The sequence below is a fragment of the Candoia aspera genome, chromosome 17, assembly GCF_035149785.1.
Source record: "Candoia aspera isolate rCanAsp1 chromosome 17, rCanAsp1.hap2, whole genome shotgun sequence".
In the NCBI taxonomy this organism is placed as follows: domain Eukaryota; kingdom Metazoa; phylum Chordata; class Lepidosauria; order Squamata; family Boidae; genus Candoia; species Candoia aspera.
The window spans coordinates 4,390,906-4,417,334 of NC_086169.1; the positions used below are offsets into that span (position 1 = coordinate 4,390,906).

Genomic DNA, 26,429 nt, shown 5'->3' on the forward strand with positions numbered 1-26,429 from the left:
CGATGTTAAGAGAAATGGAATTGCTTTGTACAGTAACCCTCAACTAAACCCAGAACTTGTATTAACTGTTGAATGTGGTAGATTTGCTGGAGTAGAAGTCACACTATATGGAGTTAAAACTATGGACTTGGGAATCTATGCCCCAAATGAAGAAAAAGTGACTTTTATAAACAACTTATGGAGAGATTAATGGATTTTTCCTATGACAGCTGGTGTTTGATGGGGGATTGGAATGGAGTGGTTTCTCTCCAACTGGACAGGACTTCTGAGAAAAATATTAAAATTACTCAAGGTAAATTACCAAAAGTTTGTTTTTTTAATTTGATGGACAATTTAGAGTTAGTTGATTATGGAGACAGAAAATGGTAGTTTAACAGGGTGTACCTACTTTTCAAAAAGACACAGATCTTTTTCAAGAATAGATATGATTTGTGCCTCAAGAGACTTGGCTACCAAAATTTTGAAGGTAGAGATTTTACCAAAGACTTTGTATTTTATATTAGTAGATTGTTTTATTTTTATAGGATTTTAGTTGTTTATTATTATAGTTTTAATTTTATTGTAAACCTCCCAGAGTTCCTCTTTTTGGAGAGATGGGCAGCAGCAAAAAATGTAAAATAAATAAATAAATGAGCCAGGAAATTCTGAGCCAAAAAGGAGGACGATAATGGGTAAGGTGAGGAATTACTTTAATAAAATAATAGGTACAGTTAGTCCTCGACTTACGACCACAATTGGGACTGGAATTTCCATCACTAAGTGAGGCAGTAAATCACACCTGATTTTATTACCTTTTTTGTCACGGTTGTTAAGCCAATCACGTGGTTGTTAAGCAAATGTGGCTTCTTCCATTGACTTTGCTTGTCAGAAGCTGGCCGGGAAGATTGCAAAAATATGGTTGGGAGCCATATTTTAAAACCTCTTTTTTTTCCTTCTCAGGGGAAGCTGCTTAAAAGCATGTTTCAGAAATAAAACCAATGAGCTAGTAAGCACCCCTTTGGAGTTTGCTACAGTCAGGAGGTTCATGAGTCAAAAACCTGATACAGCTAAGAATTAAGAACAAGGTTGTCTAAACATATTCAGCCAGAGATTTATCAATAGCAAAATCAAGCTCACAAATCTTTTCATAAGCCATCAAGTGGTGCCTTGGTTTGGGTCTAGTATGTTGCACAAACCCAGTCATGAAGTTCTGATGCATCCCTGATTTTTTTCCCAGCTGTTCAACAACCTAGTTTCCAGGAGAATAATTTTTTGTCATTGCAAATGTGAGGCCATCCCTTGCTAATTGATAAGTTTCCCATCTAACTTTTCTCCACCCTGTGTTAGACAACAAATTGGCTGACGTGATGGTTGTGTGGATCTAAAATTTTCGGAACCCCCAGATAGTTATCCGAGAGAAAGGACTTCTGAACATTTCAGACATATCCCAAACATGTAACGGTCTTGCTTTGTTCATTTGCTATGGAAGGAAGCAGCCAGGATCTGTATGGGCAAAGCTGCATGACTTAATATTTCCATAATCCTTTTCTTGCCATCTTTACAGTCTTTGTGTAACTTTTGACAAAGGGGATAATAGAGAATAGAACTTATTTTGTAGAGTGTTTTTTCCCCTTTTTTTTTTGGCAGAGCATCTGCTCATGGGCACTTGGCCAGAAATACCAGATTTGGGTGGGAAAGGGAGGAACTACGGCAGTGCCCTATCTTAAAAAAGCTTTACAGTGGTCTTCCTTTAAGAAATAATACAGTATAATGATGATGATAAGGTATGAAGTTACTCTCCTAAGAATTCACTTTAGTAACTGAGTCATCCTTTTTAAAGCTTTTGATTCATTTTTTTTTAATTCATTAAGAGAAGGTTATTTCGAGGATGTTAAGCCATGATTTTTAGAAAAGAATAAAACCCACAGCACTGCAAAATGCATTGGCTGGTATAATGAGATGCTCTTGAATTGGTTTGGGGGCGTGTTCAGTGGAAACAGATGGGACCGGAAGTTGTAGCTCGGGGACCCTGGATGGCGACGGACGCAGAAGGAGTAGGAAAGCGGACGGACCGGTAGTGGTGTGATGGCCGAGCAGGAGGGCGAGGGAAAGAGAGTGGGGTCCCGAGGTACGATGGAAGGGCTTTGACGAGCTGAGAACCACGACCGGTATTTCTTCCTTCGCCCCTGTCGGCGGCAACAGGCAACCGGTGAGCTTAGGCCTTTACTCCATTGCCATGGCAACGGTGTTACACCGTCTCCCCGCCGTCCTTCCCGCGGCCGGGTCCGGGCCGTGGAACCTCGGGGTGCGACGGAAGTGCGGCTGCGCAGGTGGAGGAACGCGGGCGTTGATGCCTTCCCCAACCTAGCGCCCTCCTTAATACGCTGACCTACCATTCCCCCCATCCTCAGTCAGGCGGTTGGGGATGATGGGTTCTATGCCAGCGCATTTAGAAGAGGACAGGTTGGGGACAGCCGCTTCGCATCTCCATAAGAGGCTGAACAGGGAGTGATGGGTGTTGTAGTACAGCCCATATGGCTGTCTTGTAAAGCAAGAAGAGGGTTGGGAGGAGGATGGGCGTTGTAGTCTGTCCCTAGGAGGTACAGAGTTGGGCAAGAGCTATGACAGAGTACAGGGTGAGGAGAGGGTTGGGAGTGATGGGAGCTGCTGGATCGGGGAAAGCTGCATTGCATGGCTGGGGATGATGGTCATAGCATAACCCACCTGAATGCAGCACATTGTGGCAGGCTAGATGGGAGACCATTAAGTGTGGGGGGGGATTGAAAAAAAAAGGGTGCTTAAATTTCTTAGAAGGAAGAGCAACAGTAAGGTGCTTTCTTAGCAGGAAATTGCAAAAATCCATATTAGGAAACCCTCTGAGGAGATCTAATGGTGTGCCCAATTCTTAATTATCCAAAAATCTTCATCCAGTTCGTGATGAAGAGACTATCTTTCTTAAGTCAGCTCTCGCATCACAATCCATCTGATTTCTGGAGGCCTAGGTCTGGCTTTTTCAGCGCCTTTAGTAGATTAATGCATTTCTGGAGACCTCAAAAGTCTGCATTTGATTTGTGACCTTGGGGTTGGCGCGGGATAGATACTGCATTAGATCCCCAGGACGTTGTAGGCTGTGCAAAGTCACGTCTGTTTGCAATCCCCAACCCCCTTGACTGTATCCAAACCTGGTTCTAACAGACTGTGTTTGCCTGCCTCTCCCTAGGCTGTGCCATGAAGGTGAAACTGAAAAATGTTTTTGTCATCTACTTTCTGGTGTCTGTGATTGGCCTCATGTACGCATTGCTGCAACTGGGTAAGTGGCAGTGCTGGGTGAAAAGTGGGTTTCTCCTTCCCAAGAGAATAGAAAAAGTCTGGCTTTGCACAAGACTTTTTCAACTCCACAGGGATGTTTGTTGGAATCCGGCTTTGGGTATGTAAAGGTATGTGGGAATGACCTGGGGAGAGAGGAGGGAGAGACACAGATGGGACAGCCAACGGGTAAAAGAGATCTCAGCCCACTGAAGGAGGGAAGGCATGGGACACCTTTCAGGAGGGACCCTCCCTAGTTTTCTAGAAAGTAAGTGGAAAGGAGGGGAGAAATAACTTTCAGCCTTGCAAGATTCGGTTAACATAACCTTACAATAAAGACAGAGCTAGGACTCCTGGTGGTGCTCCTTGTCTGGACTACCTCGCAGGGCTAACAGGGTGCTGCATGAATATGGTGCCCATTGCCATCTATTAAAAAGAACTGAGGTGAAGTAAACCAGCCATGATGTAATGCAGCGTATGAATCCAGTCAGCGTGCCAGTCTGAATTTTAAAAAATCTAAACTGCCTAGCTGGTTATAAAAAGACACCAAAACAAAGACAATTAAATCAACAATAGACTCGTATGTTCCAAGATAGACACCAACCTTTTGCTTGAACAGATCCAGCAATGGGCAGCCCGTTACTTCCCAGAACACTGATTTCACTATTAAACTGTAACGTTTTGAACGATAGGACATTTTTCCTATCGTTCAACCAGAGGGTCCCCTCTTCTTGATTATCCTATGCCTGCACTGAGGGATGATAAAAAATGTATTTTGTGGGTTGGATAAGCAGCTCCCTACACCCCCAGCCAGCACAGGCAGGGTTGTTAAGAGGAGACAGCCCTGGAAAAGGTAAAGGAATTTGATCTGGGCAGCCAAATTGAGACGAACGGATGGTTTCACAGCGCTGGATTTTCTCTTTCTCTGGCTGCAGGTCAGCCCTGTGATTGTAGCCAACACCTGAAGGCTGCTAGTGACCTCATCCATGCCAAGGAGAAGCGACTGTCTCAGTTGCAAAGAGAAGTGAAGCGGCTGCAGGGCCTGGAAAAGCTGCCAGAGCCTGTAGAAGGAACGCCTGTCATTTACGTGATCACGCCCACCTATGCTAGGTAGGTGGTCAGATTCCTGAGGTTGGTGCTGAAACTTCTCCCATAAACCAGTGTTGGACCCAATTACCCCCTTTTCTGGTCTCAAATAATATTATTTTCCCCCCTTCCAAAAAAACCCCCCAGTCTCAGTTGTTTTACACAAGCCTTTCTTTTTTTTTCCCAATAACTTTACTGAATTTTTTTAAAAGAAAGATTAAAAAGACAAACAACTAATACAGTCTCGGTTGTTTTACACAAGCCTTTCTTTTTTTTTCCCCAATAACTTTTTTGAATTTTTTAAAGAAAGATTAAAAACACAAACAACTAATACAGTCTTGGTTGTTTTATACAAGCCTCTGTTTCTTTTTTTTCCAATAACTTTATTGAATTTTTTTAAAGAAAGATTAAAAACACAAACAACTAATACAGTCTTGGTTGTTTTATACAAGCCTCTGTTTCTTTTTTCCCAATAACTTTACTGAATTTTTTTAAAAGAAAGATTAAAAAGACAAACAACTAATACAGTCTCAGTTGTTTTATACAAGCCTCTGTTTCTTTTTTTCCAATAACTTTACTGGATTTTTTAAAAGAAAGATTAAAAACGCTAACAGCTGATATCTAGAATACAGAGAGAAGCAAAGCAGGAAAGGAGTAGAGCTAAAAGTGCAGGAAACCAGAAAAGAAAAAAAGGAAGGGAGACAAGAGATAGAAAGAAATGACGTCCTATTTGCCTTTGCAGCAGTTATATGGGAAAACGTAAACGAACCTCTTACTCTGTGGTTGCACCATGACTTAACGTTTTTTTCGTTGTGGGCAAGCATTGCAGCAGCAACTGGATCTTTCCTTCCCGGTTTGCAGGCTGGTTCAGAAAGCTGAACTGGTGCGTCTCTCCCAGACGCTGATGCTCGTGAAGAACCTGCACTGGATTGTGGTCGAGGACTCGCCAAGCAAGACCCAGCTGGTCTCCGAGTTGCTGGCGCAAAGCCGCCTGCCTTTCACCCACCTCCATGCCGAGACCCCGAAGGAGCACAAGCGGAAGGAGAGCGACCCCAACTGGCTGAAGCCCCGCGGGGTGGAGCAGCGGAATTTGGGCCTGCAGTGGCTGCGGGAGAACCGCAGGCTCGCCGACACAGGCGTGGTGTACTTTGCCGATGATGACAACACGTACAGCCTTCGCCTCTTCGATGAGGTCAGGGGTCATGAGGGGGAGGCAGCCGGAAAGGGGAGGGGGGCTGGGGGGGAGCCCAATGAAATTGTAGTCCACCCATCAGGCTTGGTCGAAGCATACAGGTAGTCCTCGACTTACGACCACAGTTGAGACCGGAATTTCCATTGTACGTTGTTGCAGTCGTAAGTCGAGTCACCACGTGACCGGACCCGATTTTACAACCATTTTTACAGCAGTTGTTAAGCAAACCACGGGTCGTTAAGCAAATCTCTGCAGTCGTTAAGTGAATCCAGCTTCCCCAACGGGTGTTTTTTGTGGGGAAATGGCAAAAAATATCACAAAACACAGTCACATGACTGTGGGATGCTGCAGCCAGTCGTGAATGCGAGCCGATATGCAATCATGTGACCACGGGGGGGGGGGGTTGTGACATTTTGCAATGCTCAGAAGTGCTTTATAGGTTGTAAAGCACCCACCCATTCCGAGGCCATCCTAACTTTGGACCGTCATTAAACAAACAGTCATAAGTTGAGGACCGGCCATAAGTCACTTTTTTCAGCACCGTCGTAACTTCAGACGGTCACTAAACAAATGGTCATTAGTTGAGGACTACCTGTAGTCCCTTGCAGCATTTAGATTCCGCAGGGCTAAAATGAGTTGATGTCCTCTCCTGCTGCTATGGAGATGATCCCTTGTCCCACTGGAGTATTAGATCAATATCGATTGAGAAGAGTTTTTGCAGCCTTTGTGGAGCCAGTGGTACTCCAGAACGCTGCAAGAATAAGGGACAAATTATTACAAAGTGTTACGGCTTCATCATTAAACTATGGTTGAGCAAGCAAGGAAGGAAGCCCGTGCTGCTGTGCTGAAACTCTTCTGGTTTCTTTCTTTCTTTCTTTCTCCCGACCAGATCCGCTCCACCAAACGTGTCTCGGTGTGGCCCGTAGGCCTGGTGGGGGGCCTCCGTTTCGAGCGTCCTCTGGTGGAGAACGGCAAAGTGGTGGGCTTCTACACGGCTTGGAAGCCCAACCGGCCCTTCCCCGTCGACATGGGTGGCTTTGCGGTGGCCCTGTCACTGCTCCTGGCCAACCGGGAGGCTCGCTTTGACCTGCTGGCCGAACGCGGTTACTTGGAGAGCAGCCTTCTGCAGTCCCTGGTCTCCATGGAAGAGCTGGAACCGAAGGCGGACAACTGCACAAAGGTGGGAAGGAGAGAGCAGGGCGCCAGAGGAATTGTCTAGACCAGCGTCTCAACCGTGGCAGCTTGAAGCTGTGTGGACTTCAACTCCCAGAATTCCCCAGGCAGTGTTGGTGCCTGGGGGGTTCTGGGAGCTGAAGTCCACGCAGCTTCAAGCTGCCAAGGTGGAGAGACACTGGCCCGGAGCGTATGAAAGCACTTCGGATCTTTGCTGGAAATGTGAATCTCACGAAGGGGCATTGTATCACGATTGGTGGACCTGTGAAAAAGCCAAAAAGTGTTGGGTACAAATGCATACGTTAATTCAGAAGATTTTAAAGGTTGAAGTACAACAGAAACCAGAGACTTTTCTTTGGGGACTGATGGACAGGCGGCTGGAAAAAGTCATAGATTTTTGTTTTTATACACGGCGACTGCAGCGAGAACTATTAGGTGCTCAAAGGGGGAAGGGTTCGGCGCTCCCCACAATGGAGGAAGGGCTGGTGAAGACGATGGAGCTGGCAGAGATGGCCAAATCAACTTCTTTGCGCAGAGAAGAAACAGTGCAGTTTCTCTGTTTATGGTTGACCGGAAACCCCTTACGGCCTTTTGGCATGAAACGGGGAAAAAATGCACCAATGCCCTGTGGTTTTGGTGATTAGGGGGGAAAAGTGAATTTTTAAATTTTTTTTGTAATCGTGGAGTAAAAGATAACTTTGTGATCTTACTTATGTATGCTGCAAAGGAAATCGGAAACTTCTTTCTATTTTCATTCTTTCTGCACTTTTGTTTTTTTCTTTGTTCTTTTTTTTTCTTCTCTTTATTCTGTATTAGTTTGGCTTAGTTTCTATGTCCTCTTTAAAACTTTTAACAGAATTTACATACATATACACACACACAAACACAGTGTGTGTGTGTGTGTGTGTGTAATATATGTATGTATGTATATTGTTGTTAAGTCGTCTCTGACTCTTCGTGACCCCATGGGCCACAGCACGCCAGGCCTTCCTGTCCTCCGCTGTCTCCCGGAGTTTGCTCAAATTCACGTTCATTGCATCGGTGCTGCTATCTAACCATCTCATCCTCTGCCATCCCCTCCTCCTTTTGCCTTTGGTCTTTCCCAGCATCAGGGTCTTTTCCAGAGAGTCCCCAATTCACGTTAGGTGGCCAAAGTATTTGAGCTTCAGCTCCAGTATCTGTCCTTCCAGTGAACAGTCAGGGTTGATATCCTGTAGGATCAACTGATTTGACCTCCTTGCAGTCCAAGGGACTCTCACGAGTCTTCTCCAGCACCACGGTTCGAAAGCATCCGTTCTTCGGCGCTCGGCCTCCCTTATGGTCCAACTCTCACAGCCATACATTATGACTGGGAAAACTATAGCTTTGACTATATACGGATGGGGGAGAAGGTAGGAGCAAAGTTAGGAGTCACAGAGCCCAGGGGTGAATGGCTGGCTTAGCCGTTGATTTATTTCTCTTTTTTAATTTATGTATACTTATTGAGAATTTTACGTAAAGGAAAAGACAAATCTAAAGGAAAAAGAGAAAGAAAAAAGAAAAGGAAGTTATGAAATATAATGACTTCCAACCTCCTCTCCAATAGATAATTACACTCTTATAATCTATCCTCCCTCTTGGGTGTTACACAAGGTGTAATTAGGTTTCCAGTCTTTCAGAAAAGTCTTTTTTCTCTGACCAGGCAGGTCAGCCAAGAAGCATTGCTAATAACAAGGCAGCAGGAGAAGACGGCATCCCAGCTGAACTGTTCAAAATCTTGCAAGATGATGCTGTCAAGGTAATGCATGCTATATGCCAGCAAATTTGGAAAACACAAGAATGGCCATCAGATTGGAAAAAATCAACTTATATCCCCATACCAAAAAAGGGAAACACTAAAGAATGTTCAAACTATCGAACAGTGGCACTCATTTCTCATGCCAGTAAGGTAATGCTCAAGATCCTGCAAGGTAGACTTCAGCAGTTCATGGAGTGAGAATTGCCAGATGTACAGGCTGGGTTTAGAAAAGGCAGAGGAACTAGAGACCAAATTGCCAATATCCGCTGGATAATGGAAAAAGCCAGGGAGTTTCAGAAAAACATCTATTTCTGTTTTATTGACTATTCTAAAGCCTTTGACTGTGTGGACCATAACAAATTGTGGCAAGTTCTTAGTGGTATGGGGATACCAAGTCATCTTGTATGCCTCCTGAAGAATCTGTATAACGACCAAGTAGCAACAGTAAGAACAGACCACGGAACAACGGACTGGTTTAAGATTGGGAAAGGAGTACGGCAGGGCTGTATATTCTCACCCTACCTATTCAACTTGTATGCAGAACACATCATGCGACAAGCTGGTCTTGAGGAATCCAAGGCTGGAGTTAAAATCTCTGGAAGAAACATTAACAATCTCAGATATGCAGATGATACCACTTTGATGGCTGAAAGTGAAGAGGAACTGAGGAGCCTTATGATGAAGGTGAAAGAAGAAAGTGCAAAAGCTGGCTTGCAGCTAAACCTCAAAAAAACCAAGATTATGGCAACCAGCTTGATTGATAACTGGCAAATAGAGGGAGAAAATGTAGAAGCAGTGAAAGACTTTGTATTCCTAGGTGCAAAGATTACTGCAGATGCTGACTGCAGTCAGGAAATCAGAAGACGCTTAATCCTTGGGAGAAGAGCAATGACAAATCTCGATAAAATAGTTAAGAGCAGAGACATCACACTGACAACAAAGGCCCGCATAGTTAAAGCAATGGTGTTCCCTGTAGTAACATATGGCTGCGAGAGCTGGACCATAAGGAAGGCTGAGCGAAGGAAGATCGATGCTTTTGAACTGTGGTGTTGGAGGAAAATTCTGAGAGTGCCTTGGACTGCAAGAAGATCAAACCAGTCCATCCTCCAGGAAATAAAGCCAGACTGCTCACTTGAGGGAATGATATTAAAGGCAAAACTGAAATACTTTGGCCACATAATGAGAAGACAGGACACCCTGGAGAAGATGCTGATGCTAGGGAGAGTGGAAGGCAAAAGGAAGAGGGGCCGACCAAGGGCAAGATGGATGGATGATATTCTAGAGGTGACGGACTCGTCCCTGGGGGAGCTGGGGGTGTTGACGACCGACAGGAAGCTCTGGCGTGGGCTGGTCCATGAAGTCACGAAGAGTCGGAAGCGACTAAACGAATAAACAACAGGCAGGTCAGCCAACTATAGGCCAGAAGTTACAAAATTATTACATTCATTTCATGGGTAGGCCTGTCTATATGCATTATACATTCCCAAATGAGTACAGGTAGTCCTCACTTAACAACCACAATTGGGACCGGAATTTCGGTTGTTAAACAAATCCAATGCGATTTTACGACCTTTTTTGCAGCGACTGTTATGCTAATCACCACAGTGGTTAAACGAACCATGTGGTTGTTAAGCGAATCTCGCAGTACCCCATTGATTTTGCTTGCCAGAAGCTGGCTAGGAAGGTCAAAAATAGTGATCATGTGACCACAGGACGCTGCAACTGTCATAAACACAAACTGGTTGCCAAATGCCCAAATCATGATCACACAAGGACATTGTGACAGTCCTAAGTGTGAGGACTGGTCATAACTCTGAACTGTCACTAAACGAATGGTTGTTAAGCGAGGACTACCTGTAAATTGATTTATAAGCATCAGTAGGCAGTGGGGGAAGCGACGAACAAATGCTGTCTCTGCCTCCCTCTCAGGTGCTGGTGTGGCACACCCGGACGGAGAAGCCCAAGATGAAACAGGAGGAACTTCTGCAGAAGCAGGGCCTCGGCTCCGATCCCAGCATCGAGGTGTGAGAGCAGCTCCCGTCCAGGTACCGCAACGGGGGGACGTCTCTGCGGGGTCAGAGAGCCCAGCCCGGGTGGATCGTCCGTGGACGTGAGATGGTTTTGTGCCCTCTGTAGAGAGAACACGCTTTTTATTAATTTATGAAGGCTGAGCCCTGTCCTCTGTGTGCCCTGGGGGGCTGGCGGGGAGATGCCTTACAAGTCACCAGGAAGAAGTCTTCTACAGTCAAATAAATCTGGATGGGGGGAGACAGAGGCCCCCATCCTGGGGGGGGGACTGGTTCCTGCCCCTGCTAGCTGTGTGTGTCTGAATAGCTCCCGTGCGTCCTGAAGGCTGCTCCGATAACATGCATGTGAACCTTTCCGTCAACCTGTCAACTTTCACACCTTTTCCCAAAGACTGTCTGAAATGCGTCTGCTCTAATAAACCAGGATTGGCCGACTAACTCTTCTCCGCTGCTCCCAGCTCGGCGGCGGACAAGGCCTGCGGCTCCCCCCTTTCAAAGCCCGGCCAGGCTTTGGGTGGTTATTCAGTTTGCATTGCGTTGCGTGAACATAGCCAGCTGCGGCTTCAGAATACGATTGTGGTTAAGCAAGCCAGGGTTTCGCGCGATGCGGGAAACCGTGGCGAATGTCGCACCTCCTGTGCTTTTCACCTGCCTTGTGGGGAAATGACGCTGCTCTCCACCATCCGGGCTGTGTTTCTTTCCATCGCATTTGCGCTGGGGAGGGGAACCCCTCCCTCACAACCAGATTGGAGAAGATCTTCCCGGAGTCCCCTAGTCCATAAAACGTGGTCTGCCGAGATCTTTGCCGCATTGGAGCCAATTTTATTCCTTGTGTGCGCCTGGAATTCCCGAGCAACGGTGAGTTGCATCCACTCGGAAGCTTAACGTGGGGATGAAAATCTTACCTGGGGGCCCAAAATCGACTGGTGGGGCTAAATTTGCCCTGGCTTGATTGGTACCGCGAGGGACGAGGTGCGCCAAGAACAGTTAAGCCTGAATGATCAGCCTGGTGCTGGCACGTTTTTCCCTTGATAATGTGACATTCACTCATCGCTTTCCCACACCCAGCTTTTCCATCCCTCAGCGCTGAGCTAAGGATTTCAGAAAAGGGGTGTGTCTTCCTAACCCACTTGAGCCTCCACCCAAAATTTTCTCAACACGAAGAGCCACTGCTGATTGATATTTCAGGAACCAGATTCCTTTTCCACGTATCGCTGGGCAGATCGATACAATGGGCACCGTCTGCGCTTGGTCCTCTTTGCCCATCGTGGTTTTGCCGCGGTTCATCCCCTAAGCCGCAATTGGCTGGAGTCCTGCCCAGTGCTAAGCCACAACCCCTAATTTGCAAAAACAGAATGGCTGAGTTTACCTTGCACCCAATCATGTCCTCTGTTGGATTGTCCCTTAACGTACTGAGTGTAAACCTAAAACTTTGTGGTTGTTAAACCACGGTTCATGGCTTAGCATAGGGCTGTAGACATCACAAGTGTTTGCTTGAGTAGAAAAGCAGAGTATAAATCCAATAAACTGTGTTGTGAGGATGCGGCTACTGGTGATTTATTTCAACTGTGGTTCATCAACATTGCATCGATGTTGGTAACTGGGATATTTTGGGGTCAACAGATCAGTTCACACACGAAGCCAGTGTTTCTCAACCTTGGCCACTTGAAGATGTGTGGACTTCAACTCCCAGAATTCCCCAGCTGGCTCCCAGAATTCCCCAGCAGTTGAAGTCCAAACATCTTCAAGTGGCAAGGTTGAGAAACGCTGGCTTCGTGTGTGAACCGGTCCGTCGATGGCCGAGGTTGAGAAACACTGGGCTAAGCCATGATGAGTTTGGCTTAGCAGGTTGTGTGAATGTTGTTACTTGTGGCTGATTGCATAAACGGGGCAAAAATCATGGTGCTGGCGAGTCAGGATCCATTTCCAGCCTCAGCAGGTAATCACTGCTGCTTACAAGTTCCTGCAACTTAATCCTCACAGGATCTTAGTGGGGGGATCAGCCTACGAACAGTGAAGCTGCCAAGCCTTGGCCAAAACAGACCAGCCAGGAAGAGGCTGGTCCCTTGTGGGAAGAGATGAGCTGAGCTTGAAACAGGCTCACCAGCGCAGGCCAATTCTACATCCCTGTGCTTTATTGCTGATTATGTGGGGCACTGTTTCCCCCACCTGCGAAATCCCAGTCACGAACTGGAGTTACTAGCCAAGAAATGCAGCTTATCTGAGTAATGGGTTTCCCCCAGACTTCCTCCTTTAGCAGCCTCTGGAGAATGACACAATGGTCCTGTTCTTTGCTGTCCCCTCCCTCCCCGTGAAAAAGCTGCCAATGCTAGAGGACGGACTAGGACAGGCAAACAAAGGGCAGGAGGTTTTAAAACTCTGCAGCCAGCATTCTAGTCCTCAGCCAGGAGCTGGAAGTCAAAGGAGACAGAGCAGATCTCCATATGTTGTCCCAGCACAGCCAAGGGATGCTTGGGAATAATTATGCAGCAACATCTGGAAGTTGTAGGTCCCCCCTGCCAGTCCTGGCACCCTCTTCTCAAAGAAACTAGAGTACCTCTGGCTCAAGGGCTGGGAATCCCCCATTGCCCTAAACCATGGTTGGTTTGCTTTCAGCTTGGCAACCCAGCAATTGTGGTCTGTAAACCTGAGTTTACAGCTCAGCGGGATGTGCAGCCCCAGCAAATAAATCCAACCTTGGCCAAGCCCTCCAGGAGAACCTCAGGATGGTTCCAGCTGCTCCATCTGAGGGTAGGAGGTGTCCCTCTGTCCCAAAGCTGTTTTTACTGGGGTGAAGTCTTCTGTGGAGCCTCTAGGCTCCAGCACAGTCTACCCCAACACGTGGGGGAGAGGACAGCCAATGGAAAGACAAGGCAGAAAAGGGGAAGAAGGTTATTGCCGGATGCTGGGCCTGAGAAAGAGCCATTAGGGTCCTTCTGCCCTCGTGTGGCAGGGGCCCAGTGCCCAAGCAGACACCTTTTAGAGCTCCAAGTCACAGGAGGCTTTGCCTCCTGCACCAGCCCCCCCCCCATCCTCAATCTTTGCAACTCTTTCAGCCAATCTGATTTTTTATTACCTTATCACCTCCTCCTCCTGCCATCTTCCCTTATTATCTCATCCTTCCGCAGTCTGGTTTCTATGCGCTTATTGGTCTGGTTTGTATTTATCTCTGAAAGTGTTTCAGTAGCGGTGATATGGTTTCAGCCATTGGTGGTATGCTGCCCAGAGCCACCTGTAGGGAGATGGGCGGCTATATAAATGTGTTAAATAAATAATAAATAAATGATAGACAGATAGATAGATGATAGTTGATGGATGGATAGATGATAGATGGATGGATAGACGGATGGATGATAGAGCAGTGGCACCCCATGGTAAATAAAATAAAATAAACGAGAGAAAGAGAGAGGATAGATGATGGATGGATAGATAGATTGATGATGGATGGATAGATGATGGATGGATGGATGATAGAGCAGTGGCACCCCATGGTAAATAAAATAAAATAAATAAGAGAGAAAGAGAGGATAGATGATGGATAGATGATGGATAGATGGATAGATAGATTGATGATGGATGGATAGATGGATGGATGATAGAGCAATGACACCCCGTGGTAAATGAAATTAAATAAATAAATAAATGTGCAGTGACACCCCGATAGATAGGTGAATGAATAGATAGATAGACAGAGATGATAGACAGAGATGATAGATGATGGATGATGGATGCAGTGACAGCCGAGCGCCGACTGCGACGCGCTGCCGCGGCTTTTCCTGCCTGCCAGGGAGGGAAGTGACACCCGCCCACTTGCTTCCTGGGGGAGGCGGCCGCTCGGCCCCAGCTGCACCAGCGGGACGGGACAGGACGGGACGGGGCGGGCGCGGCTGCCTCCTCCTCCTCCTCGGCCCCCTCCATCCTCCCCTGCCCGGATCGCTCGGAGCCGCCGAGAGCGGAGCGCGGACGCGGGAGCGCGGGGAAGCCGGACGCGCCGGGTTGCAGCCCCCATGGACGGCGGCGCCGACGGTGAGCCCGTTTCGAAGCAGCGTCGCGACCCCGCCGGGGCGGGCGGCTCGGACCGCGGCTCCGGCTCCCGCCGCCCGCGGGGGGGCATTTGGGCGCCCCTTCGGGGAGACCCCCCCGGGCCCGAGCGACGGTTCCGAGCGGGGCTGCGCGACCTCCGCCTCTCCCGAAGGGCGCCCCCCCGTCCACACGTAGGAGAGACCCGAGCGGGGCGCGGAGGAAGTCCCAACGCGCGCTGAGTTGCCACGCGCGTCCCCGGCGGCGAACGGGCGCCGCTTCCAGGGAAGTCAGCCCCGGCTGGAGGCGTCCACATCTGGAGGGCGCCCACTTGGGGAAGGACTGGGCTGGACTGTGACGTGTAGCCGGGCAGAAGTTGGGGAGGGTGGCTGAAGGGACGGGGGAGGGGAGGGAAGTGGCACTGGCCGGGGCGGCTTGACTCCGGAGGAAAAGGGGACAGCGGGGGCGGGCAGGGCAGGGCAGGGCAGGGCGAAGTTTGCCCTGCCTGATTTTGGCCCCCTGGACCCGGGGGGGGCGTGTTGGTCTGCGGCGTTGCGGAGTTCCCATAACACACCGACACCCTTGCGGTGCGCGTGGCGGATCTGAAGGCAAGCGGGGTTTTCCTGGGCAGGAAGTAGCAAGGACGTTTGTGTGAAGCCTTGCGTCTGTCTGCCAGAGTTGAGGTTTGCGGAGAGCGCGTTATCCGGTCCTGCTTGCTAGCGGGCGTCACATCGTGGGTGCCCCCCAGGACCGTTTCCACAGGTCGGGGTGCCAGGCGGGTGGGAAACCCCCCCGTTTTCCTCTCCTCTTCCAGGCATCCCCCAGTTAGACTCCGGGTACACGTATTTTTGCGAGAATTATCATCCGGATCTAGCTTGTCCCCAGATCCACGCAAAAGGCAGTGCCTTGGGACTTCCAGCTTGCAAATCCGCAGTCTTTTCCTTTGACCTGTTTCCTGGGCCTGCCTTCTTCATCTGGGATAGCTTTTGCACGGAAGCGTTCTTGCGCCTCTGATCAACTTCCTTCTGGAGCTCCAGGTTGCAACATCTGGAGGCCGTAGGGCAGAATGCGGCTTGCCCAGACACAGCGCAGGGCTAGCGCGTTTTATAAAGCCAGGCTCGCAAATGAGCGACTTTGGCCTTTATCAGAAATCCACCTGTCCTTTTTCAAATGTCTTATCTGAAACTTTAAAAAAATCCATTGTGTTTTCCAGAGTTCAGATCTGGCAGTTGGTTTCATTTCCGTTCTCACACACACCATCCCTTTCCACTGCGTTGTTAAGAGCTTTTATTAATTGGGCCACATCCATCTCCAAGCCTTTCAGCTCATCTTTATTCAGATTTCTCCCAGGGAGATGAAATTACAGAGTCCAATCAGAATCAGTATTTAGTATTTGGATGCCTTTTTATTTCTGTGTCACGCGTGCCGTCCGTGTTTTCTGCTTCTTACCATTTAGAGATTATATTAACCATTTTAAAAGCGGGTTTTAAAAAAGTAATTGGTCATTTCTTCTGAAGTTGATGTGCTCTTCGTACATGATTTTGAGACAGCGTTAGCCGGTTCTCTGGGCTTCCTTGGAAGTTTATTTGCGGGAAGATAAGAGGCATGTGCCCAATGTGATTTTTTGCGCAGACGCACATCTGCAAATGGCCACAGTGCACAGCCACAGGGAAATATAGTTTTGGGGATCCATTTGTTCAAAAAAAGGGGGGCAATATAGTTACAGTATCTAGGCCAAGGAAGAGTGAAATTGAGGCAACACAATATAATGGGAGTGGAAACTCTGCAAACAAGGGTCATATTTTCCTTGAAATATTCCAAGGGACATAAGCCAGCAGTGGGCGGGGCTAAAGCAAACAGTGGGTGGGGCCAGCTGTCAAGAAGAGAAATACTGGCAGTCTTCAACTTACAACCACAATTGGGACTGGAACTTCCATCGCTAAGTGATGCAGTCGTTAAATGAGTTCTGCCCGATTTTACGACCTTTTTTGCTGTGGTCATTAAGCAAATCACGTGGCCATTAAGTGAATCACGCAGTTCCCCATTGATTTTGCTTGTCAGGAGTTGGCTGGGAAGGTTGCAAATGGTGATCATGTGACCCCGGGATGCTGCAACCGTCATAAATAAATGCCGGTTGCCAAGTGCCCAAATTTTGATCCCGTGACCATGGGGATGCTGTGACAGTCATAAGTGCAAGGACTGGTCGTAAGTCACATTTTTCAGTGCCCTCGTAACTTTGAACAGTCATTAGACGAATGGTCGTAAGTCGAGGACTACCTGTACAGTATTGTCAAATATCTGGGTTATTTTCAGAAGATTATCTTAGAGACCACTAATATGGCTACCTATGAAGACCTGGTTTGCTTCACCATGGTTAACTAAATAAATCGCCATTGGCTGGATCCGTGTATTGCGCTAAACCATTAAACTATGGTTTATAAGCTGCGTCTGCTGGATTCTCACATAAGCTAAGCGTCGTTTAAGTGAAGCTCATGATGGCTCAGGCCATGTTAGCTGATCCCAGCCGATGAATCCCTTCTCAAATTGCCTGAAATAGGGACTGTTTTGGGTAGCTGAGATTTCTGTGTAAAAGCCTGGCGATGAATGGAGGAATCCTACGAAAACAAAGAAATCAAAGCTTAGAAGTTTGAAAGCTGTCCATTTTTGGCCAGTGACGTGTCCCAGAATCCATTGCAACATCTGGTGGTTTTTGCAGTAAACAAGTTGCTGCACAAAGGACTGTCTGAAAAGTGGAAAGATTTATTTTTATTTTTTTTAATAACACTGGTTAAGAAGCGAGGAAGCTCTGTCTGGCTTGGCGTGTTAGCAGACAGGAAGTCTTGGAAAGTCCCCCCAAATCTCATTTTGTCTCATTGGATGCAGTGGTTAAAATAGCTCGTCTTAGCCGTAGAGTCCTCTCGTTTGCATGGCTGGCCTACCTTCTAGGGTTGTTGTGTAGAACACCATTGGAAGCAAGTGTCGAAACCCTTGAAAAATACAGAATAAAATACATAGCCAAGCCTGTTCTGTTTATGCTCAGCCTGGCTGTCTGTGAGTCCTGTCCATCTAGAATCCACATTCTAGATAAATTCCAGTGCCTGAAAAATGGCTGTTTTTCTGCTTTTAACAAAACTCAGTGGAGAAGGGAGGGCTGTGTAAACATAGCTGAGTTTTGTTTTCTTCTCTCCCTTTGGGGGAACCAGTGCCACATATTTTGAATTCCTCGCTTTGTCCGCCCCTGTGGTAGAAGGGTTTCAAACAGATGAACAGGGAGAGATGGGGACAGAGGGGGAAAAAAATCAAGTTTGATTATTGGGACAACGAACAAGAAGATAGACACTGGTGTTTGGAAGGGCAGATTGAGCAATATGTGAAAGACTTGGGGCACTGATAACATCTCATCTGTCAGGCATTTGCAATCCTGTTGCAAACCTATTCTTTTGCAAGTCTGTTCCTTATTTTGGAAATTATATCTCTGGAATATGTTTGAAACCTCCAGTTTCTTGCATGCTGCACCGATCCCTTTTTTTTTTTTAATAATAACTTTATTAAATTTTAAAACAAAGAGATAAAATCTAACCGAAACTAACAAAGAAAGAGAAACAGAAGAAAGTGCAGAAAGAAAAGAAAGAGAACAAAAATAGAAAGTGAATGACTCCCGACTTCCTTTACAACAGAGATAAGTAAAACTGGGCCAGTCCTGTGCATATGCTTTCTCCAGTGGGACCCCCCGCCGAGCGGGTTGGATTTCAACACCCATCATCCCTGCCAGCCTGATCAGAGATAGGAATTGTAGTCCGCCAGGCCAGAAAAAGTAGAGTTGTAGTCTCTGATGCGTGCCCAAACTCATTTGGAAGAGCCGCTGTTTTTTGCTCGCTGCTGAAAGCGCATCTCCCCTTCACACTTAAAACGTGGTAGAACAAAATAAGAAAACCATTTGGCAATGGAAAACATTAAATTACTGCCTTTGTGAGCAAGGCCTCCTAGGTTCTTTGGAAAAATAAAAAAATACGATTTTTTTTCCTCCCCACCCCATCTTGCTTTCCCAATTCTTGCTTCTTCTTTTTTTAATGTCTTCTTTGAAATGGGCACAGGCAATACAGCAGGGTGGAATAGTTTGGTGGCTGCGTTGATCCGTATTTCCTTACCCGGAATACACCCTCGCTTCCCAATGGGGATTTGTGGGTGCTGAAAACGAAATGAAATGGGGCTGGTTTCTTTGCCCTGAGAAAAGGAAGTCGTTGACTCACCCATGAGTGACTGGGAAAGCACCAGACTTGCTAGTGTGAGTCTGTGTGTGACATTGCATCCATGTTTCAGACTTTGCAACCATGGTGTGGGTTTAAAAATTTAGGTTTGCAATGTGCCGGAAACTGTCTTTTCAATGTTCCGTTCAAAGTACCCTAAAATTACCCTGACTGTATTTTCTTGGAAAAAAACAGAAGACAAGCCTGAAAAGGGGGGCAGATCTGAAAGAGGTTCGTAAGGATAAAAAAATTAAATTGTTTAGGTTGATAACTTTGCTTTACAAAGGAAGAGTCCAGAGCCGAACCAAGAAAAACTTGACAAAAACCTGTGTTCGAATAAAAAAAACAGCCACAAAGCGATGAAGTTAAAAGGAGAAAGTGTTACAAAGGATTTTGGCAATCTGACTGGGCATTAAGTGGGACCGTTTGTACGGTCAAAGTGAAGTGATCAAAATAAAGGGTAAAAGTGAGTTTTGGGGAAAAAAATAAATCTTATAAAGGACAGCCTTCTGAAATAAAGGATGCTTGGTCACTATACCTAAAATGCCATGATGTTTGAAAGGAAGAAGGGGGAAGATCTGGGGGGTGATGGGTGGCAAAATTTGATGCATGCATGCATGCATGCATGCATGCATAAATAAGTAAATAAGTAGGAAAGAAAGATTTAAAAGCCCGAAGCTAAGTGGAAGAATAGCAAAGTTGACCCCAATCCAAATCTGGTCACATCTCCTTTGATGCAACAGTTTTGCCTGCAAGCCTTCCCTCCCTGGAAGTTTAATTCCTGAGCTGATCACCTTGTCCAAAAATGTCACCCGACGTGTTTGACAGAAGAAGGGCGGGGCAGGGCGATCCTTAGTACGGGAACTCGAAGTTCAAGAGGAAGGTGGGGTAGGGGAAAAAGATGGCCAGGTATTCGATCTGGGTTTGCCCAGGTGGGCGAGAATCTGTGCCTCTGAGCTTGCTTGTTGGGTGTGGACGGGGAGGGAACGTGGCATAAAAGAAAAACTTAGGAGAAACTTAGAAACCGCCCCCCCCCCCAGGCTGAGATCAGCTGAGATGGTGTGCAGGAATGGGAGTGGCGGGCTCTTTCGAGGAGCTTCTTAGCAAACTCGGGAAGGAGAAATGCCAGGATGCTCATCCAGGTTCCCAAAGGTGAACTTGGCTTGTTTGATATGCCTGTCGCACGGCACAATGTGGGTTGTGGTGGATTCAAGCAGCCATGCTGAAACCTACAAACCAGCGGTTCTCAACCTTGGCGACTTGGAGACGTGTGGACTTCAACTCCCAGAATTCCCCATCCTTCCTGAGGAAGGATGCATGTTTGGGGAAGGATTTGAAGGTTCAGCCTTCCAAAAGGGCTTTATTTCTTCAATGCATCATTCAGCCCGGAGCATCCTATCTTCCCTTCCCTTCCTCTCTCTTTCCCTCCCTCCCTCCCTTTGTTTCTTTCTCTCTTTCTCTCTTTTTCTCTCTTTCTCTCTTTCTCTTCTTTCTTTCTTTCTTTCTTTCTCTTTCTCTTTCTCTTTCTCTCTTTCTTTCTTTCTTTCTCTCTCTCTCTCTTTCTTTCTCTCTCTCTCTCTCTCTCTCTCTTTCTTTCTCTCTTTTTTCTCTCTTTCGCTCTTTCTCTTCTTTCTTTCTCTTTCTCTTTCTCTTTCTCTTTCTCTTTCTCTTTCTCTCTCTCTCTCTCTCTCTCTTTCTTTCTCTCTTTTTTCTCTCTTTCGCTCTTTCTCTTCTTTCTTTCTCTTTCTCTTTCTCTTTCTCTTTCTCTTTCTCTCTCTCTCTCTCTTTCTTTCTCTCTTTTCTCTTTTTTCTCTCTTTCGCTCTTTCTCTTCTTTCTTTCTTTCTCTTTCTCTTTCTCTTTCTCTTTCTCTCTCTCTTTCTCTTTCTCTTTCTCTCTCTCTTTCTCTTTCTCTTTCTCTCTCTCTCTCTCTCTCTCCAGCAAAGCAAGGAACGGGGTTTGGGGAACTGAGAAGGTCACCAAATAAAATGGCATTTTTGGTCTGCCATACATCCAAAGTAGAGTTTGTGGGCGAAGGAGAAAGGAACAAAGCAGAGTCTGTTTGGGGGCCTTATTTCTCCAGAAAGTGCATCTGGTTGCTGGGCTATTTGGCCCGGAGGAAAAAGAGCAAAAGATTTGTCCATTAAAAACAAACAAACAACCTCTTGACTCTCGTCCCATTGCAACATCCCGGGTCTGTGGCACAGAAGCTGTCTTTATCCTCCTATTCTCAGCTATGCCAGCCTAGTCTGGCTAACCAGTTTGGTTCTGTTCAAGAGTGGGAGGCGGCAATAGAGGAATCCGGCAAACGAGGCTGGCTTTGGCTCGGACTGCAGAATAGAAGAGTTTGCTGGTCAGATTACCACTTTGGTAATCTGACTAAAATACCACGTGTTTTCCTGGTATTTTCTTTATCAGATGTTCTTTGTCTGATGCATTTCCCTTGTGCAACATCCAATGCCGTTTCAGTTCGCCAACAGTTTGAACAATGTGTTAGCTTACATTCACATCTGCTTCTAAAGACGGTATTTTTGATCATTGTTCGTCCTTGGATGGCTTAACCATGGTTTACCCGGCTTACTCGTTTAGCGGCTGGTTTGCGTGACATCGTAAACCATGACAACGTGGCTAGGCTAAAGGGGGTTGAGTCATTTAGTAGCTCAGGATGTTGTGTGAACACAGCCGTTGAAATATCTACTTTATTTTTTTCAGTAGATTTATATGCTGCTGAATCCTTCTAGTATTTGATCAATCTCACCCTTGCCACAGGCCTTTCTCAACTGCGTACTCTCTGTTGTCTCCTGGTGTCAATTGGGTGGTGCTCGTATGTCGCAATAAGCCATCAATCCTGGCTTATGAACCGCGAGGTGCAGAAAAAGCATCCTCATGCAATCCCTAGTTACTTGCCTGAAGGAGCAAAGTGGGATCAAATCAGGAACTTTTCTTCTTAATGTCCAAACTGAGTAGAATTTTTAATTTAATCGTTTCCAAAAAATCCAGGACTGGTAAGGGAATGGGCCCGGTTTATCAAACCAGGATTGGTAGCTTACCAGGAAATCGAGGTGGGTCCTGTGTTTTTGTCCTTCTTTTGCATCAGATTAAGAAGATGTTAGGAATCTTTTTCCTCCAAAGAGAACTGACATAAGAGAGATCTCTCAGGGTGGGCAAGAAATGGGTAACGAACTGTCGGATGTTTCAAGGCCTGTCTCATTTGGGGAAAAATCACTCCTTCAATCTTGCATTCTGAGAAAAAGAGGCCCCCAGCTTTGCGAATTCACTAATAAATGAGTGCTAAAATATGGGCTTATCCGGTTTCCAGATGTTTAACATCAGACCTTTCACTTCTTGACCATCAACCTAATGAGACTCATTGTGAGTCTTTTGAAATTTTAGATGGCCTTCCAGCTACCAGCCCACATCTAAGTTGTTTCAGAAACAGGATAAGCTTGGAAAAAATGGCTTTGTGAGGGCTAAAGTGGGAATCAGGAAGTGTGGCTGGAGGTTAGAGTTATATTGGGAGCAAAACCAAAGGAGAGAAGTTAGAGTCAGAACTCAAAAGAGTGCAGAAGGAGCCATCCAAGACCATACAGGTAGTCCTCGCTTAATGCCCACAATTGGGACCAGAATTCCAGTTGCTAGGCGAAATGGTCATTAAGCGAATCCGACCCAGTTTTATGACCTTTTTTGCAGTGGTCGTTAAGCAAATCACCGCAGGCGTTAAGGGAACCACGTGGTTGTTAAGCAAACCACACGGTTACTCATTGATTTTGCTTGCCAGAAGCCAGCCGGGAAGGTCGAAAACAGCAATCACATGACCACGGGACACTGCGATGGTCATAAATGCGAACCGGTTGCCAAGTGCCCAAATTGTGATCACGTGACCATGGGGATGCTGTGACATTCATAAGTGTGAGGACCGGTTGCAAGAGCTTTTTCAGCACTGTCATAAGCCCAAGCTGTCACTAAACAAGTGGTTGTTAAGTGAGGACTAACTTGTAGTGACCTCTGCAAAATCTCAGCCCCCTTTTGCAGCCCTTCCTTTCCATTAAGGGCCCAGTAGTCCTCCTGGATAGGGCAGCAAGTCCAGTCCACTTTGGACACCTGTCTTTGCAAGAAAACTTATTTCGAGCCGCTATTCCGATAACTCATTACTTAAGCCCAAGGTTCTCATGGTGGATTTCCAGAGCCGGCTATTTTGACGAAAACGTCGTCCTGGATAGCACCGTAGGGCAAGGGTGGGCCACTTGAAACTTCACATCTCGTTCCAGCCTCTTTCCTCGGAGTCTTTACCCCACAGTGGGCCAAAATCAGCTGCGCGGTTCCCCACCGGTGCGAGACAGGAGGAACCAAGGGAAGTGCTGAATTCCCATCCCGGAACCCTGAGAACATCCTAAATTTCCCCTTGGCTGTTTTCCCTTGCTGCAGCCGCACCAAATGACAAAGTTTGGGCCATTAAAAAATCTGCTCATCCCTCTCGCCGGCTACCTGCTCAGATCTTGTAATCGGGCACTGGTGTTTCCGACCCAGCTGCTTTTCTTTGGATCGGTGTTTCTCAACCTTGGCAAGTTTAAGATGCGTGGGCTTCAACTCCCAGAATTCCCCAGCCAGCTGAGAAACACCGCTTTGGATAAACCTTTCCCATTTCCTGCCCTCCCGCCCCCTTGCAGACACCTCGTCTGTTATGAGAAGAGGTGGGTCTCTGATCTGCATCAAAGAATCCTGGGATGATCTCTTCTCCCATCACTGTGCCCATCCTTGGGACGTTCAAGGGGCACTCGATCCCACTGCTAGGTTATTCTGGGGGGAGAGGGAGGCCCTGTTTTGCGGTTGACGGTGGTGTCCAGAATGTCCTCCAATGGAAATCATTTCCTGCCTGCCTGCCAAGGCATTCGCTGCCAGGACAAACAACCGGCCAAATTGGGCTTGTGCCCACAAGATGCACTTTCTGCAACTCACGTCTGGCCCTCTCCTGCCTTCCCCTCTCTGTCTCTCTGCTCCGTGAACGGTGGCATTTGAGGACAGGCCCGGAAACCTGAACATCTCTGCCCGCTGGGTTAATTAGAGGCAAGGCTCTGTAGCTTCTGCAAAACATTTGGAAGTTTTTTTTTTTTTATAAAGGCAGTAAATAAGGATCAGATGGGAGGATTGCTGAGCTGCTTAAAATTCCTTGCACGGTGAGGTAGGAGCATCAGAGGTGGGGTGGGCTGACAGTCCGCTAAAATGTGGGCCACACAACCTACAAAAGCCATTTGGAGGTTTGGAGGTTTTAATTTAGGGGCAAACTCTGCCAATTGTGATGTACAGGTAGTCCTCACTTAACGACCACAATTAGGACTGGCATTTTGGTTGCTAAGTGAAGCGGTCACCAAGCAAATCTGACCCGATATCACAACCTTTTTGCGGCAGTCGTTAAGAGAATCACCACAGGCATTAAGCAAACCACAGGGTCGTTAAGCGAGTCACACAGTAAAAAATGGTGATCAGGTGATCACAGGACGCTGCCATGGTTGTAAATACGAACTGGTTGCCAAGCACTCAAATTGTGATCACATGACTGTGGGGGTGCTGTGACGGTTGTAAGTGTGAGGACTGGTTGTAAGTCAATTTTTCGGCACTGTCTTAAGTCCAAACTGTCACTAAACGAATGGTTGTTAAGCGAGGACCACCTGTATTCAATCATGGTGGGGGTTCATCCCTCTCTCTGGAAAACAATGCGGGCTTAGCTAATTCTTTTCCAAATGTCAGATGGTGCCTCTGACATGGGCATGAATATAGTATTACCGTTGGAAGGACTGAGAGATAAAGTAACAGTAACAATAGTAATACTATATTGATGCCCACGTCAGGGGCACCATCCAACATTTACAAAGGAAGTAGCTAAGCTATTTTACTCAGGTTTGCTCATTTCGGCTAAGCCTGCAGCAATTAAAAACAGCAATCCCCTTTTTCACCGGCTTACTGCGTAACGGACATGTTATAAAAGGAAAAACAGTCCAGTTGGGAAGAGAATTACAGCAGCTACATCTGATTTCTTTATTCACCAGATTTATCTCCCGCTGACAAGCAATCTCCTCGTCCAATTTTCCCCCGCAGTCATCCTGAATGTAGGTTGGGCCAAGAGAGGAGAGAAAAACCAAAGTTTTGCACTGAGTTTCTGTGACTGGGGATGGACTAGAACCAGGGTCTCCCCAGTCCCATCATTAGTTGAGAAGGGGGCCAGGGAGTATTGGCCCTTTGAGGTAGTCCAGTCAAGATGCACACCCAGGAGGACTAGCTCTATCTTTATTGTCAGGTTCCATTAACAGAATCTTGCAAGTCTGAAAGGACATCTCTCCCTTCCTCGCCTTTACAGTCCAAGAAACTAGGGAGGGTCCCTTCTGAAACGTTTTCCACACGCCCATTTCTTCTGCAGGCTCAGCTGCCTCTTATCTCACTGCTGCCTAGTCTGCGGCTCTTCATCCTGTCTCCCACGGTTATTCCCACCTACCATTACAGGGGCTCTCCCGCTTCTTCCGACTTTCTTCCCGAGAGATGGGAAGTCACCACACCTGGTTCCCCCGCCTCTCCGCCTGTGGGAGAGCGGACCATCTTTCAATCCTGCAGCCTCTTTACATCTCTGCTTTCAAGCATCCGTCCGGAGGGTCTGCTACTAAAGGGGTCTTTGACGAGCTTAAAATACAGATTGCGGTAAGCCTTTAGGTGTAAAGAGTCAGGAAGACGACCTTCATGGATGGAAGCAGGATCCGCTATCCAGGCAAAAGGGGCTGAAGCATGTTTAAGTCCAGAATGTCCCGATAACATTTGGAAGAGGATCAGACAGACACCTCCCCAATTCACTGGAGTATAAGAAGGGGGAGGTGGTTCAGCACAATTCAGACCTGCAAGATTCAGTTATGATGGCCATGCAATCAAAGAGCGATGATTTCATGGTCTGGTCTACCTAGTGGGGCTGATACTAGCCTTGCCTAATCGGGGCACACCCTTGAAAAGCCCTGCTTGGATTCTGGATGCCGACTGAGACGGGTCCTTCCTTCTCCATCCTAGGTGAGAACCTCCTGAATTGCAGCAGGGCCTTATCTCACCCGGACTGGCTGGCCGACATCGATTCCCGACTTCGGAGCCAGGAGGAGGAGCTGACGCTGGTGAAATCGGCCTTAGCAGATGCCCTGCGGAGACTCAACACCTACGACCAGCAGATCCCTTGGCTCAGGCAGCAGCTGCTGGAAGGTAAGATGGTGCAGAGGGCAGAGCGAATGGCTTTGAAGGACGGAAGGAAAAGCCACTAGGAGGGGAATGGTTAGATAAGGGGGGACTGAGCCCGGCCCAAGAAAGCGATGTGAGTAAACGTCTCAGACGAGCCCCTCCCTAGTTCATATGGGAGACAAGGAGGAAGCGCCTTCAGACATCCAAGATTCTGCCACTATAGCCTTACAATAAAAGTAGTCCTGGCCCACATGCCATTGGTTTCCTAGTCTGGTCTACCTTGAAGGGCCGACATCAGTCTTGCGTGCTAATGCTGCGATAATGCCGCAGCAAGGTGCTTGGAGGACAGTGGGGTACCCTGAGAATCACAGGCCATCTCCAGTAGCTAATAAAATAGTCTATATCTATAGCTGTATTTACT

At 47.1% G+C, this 26,429-nt stretch overlaps 2 protein-coding genes across 4 annotated transcripts in view; both read left to right on the top strand.

The window, feature by feature from the left end:
* The first annotated feature begins 210 nt into the window (after nt 1–210).
* B3GAT3 (beta-1,3-glucuronyltransferase 3) lies at nt 211–25,960 on the top strand. 2 transcript variants are annotated; one of them, XM_063317032.1, is made up of 8 exons: nt 211–292; nt 1,971–2,188; nt 3,200–3,289; nt 4,221–4,395; nt 5,233–5,563; nt 6,453–6,743; nt 10,443–10,558; nt 25,850–25,960. In XM_063317032.1, the coding sequence occupies exons 3-7, from the start codon at nt 3,208–3,210 to the stop codon at nt 10,539–10,541; spliced, it is 978 nt and encodes a 325-aa protein (XP_063173102.1). In that variant the 5' UTR covers nt 211–292; nt 1,971–2,188; nt 3,200–3,207; the 3' UTR covers nt 10,542–10,558; nt 25,850–25,960. The 2 variants fall into 2 exon arrangements, with proteins under 2 accessions (XP_063173102.1, XP_063173101.1); XM_063317031.1 differs by lacking the exon at nt 25,850–25,960 and having other exon boundaries at nt 212–292; nt 10,443–12,081.
* Nucleotides 14,461–26,429, top strand: part of EML3 (EMAP like 3) — a 33,648-nt gene continuing 21,679 nt past the window's right edge. For both annotated transcript variants that reach the window (XM_063317019.1, XM_063317020.1), the window contains exons 1-2: nt 14,461–14,566; nt 25,850–26,032. In XM_063317019.1, coding sequence (XP_063173089.1) covers nt 14,548–14,566; nt 25,850–26,032 — 202 coding nt within the window. In that variant the 5' untranslated portion in view covers nt 14,461–14,547. The remainder of the gene's footprint in view (nt 14,567–25,849; nt 26,033–26,429) is intronic.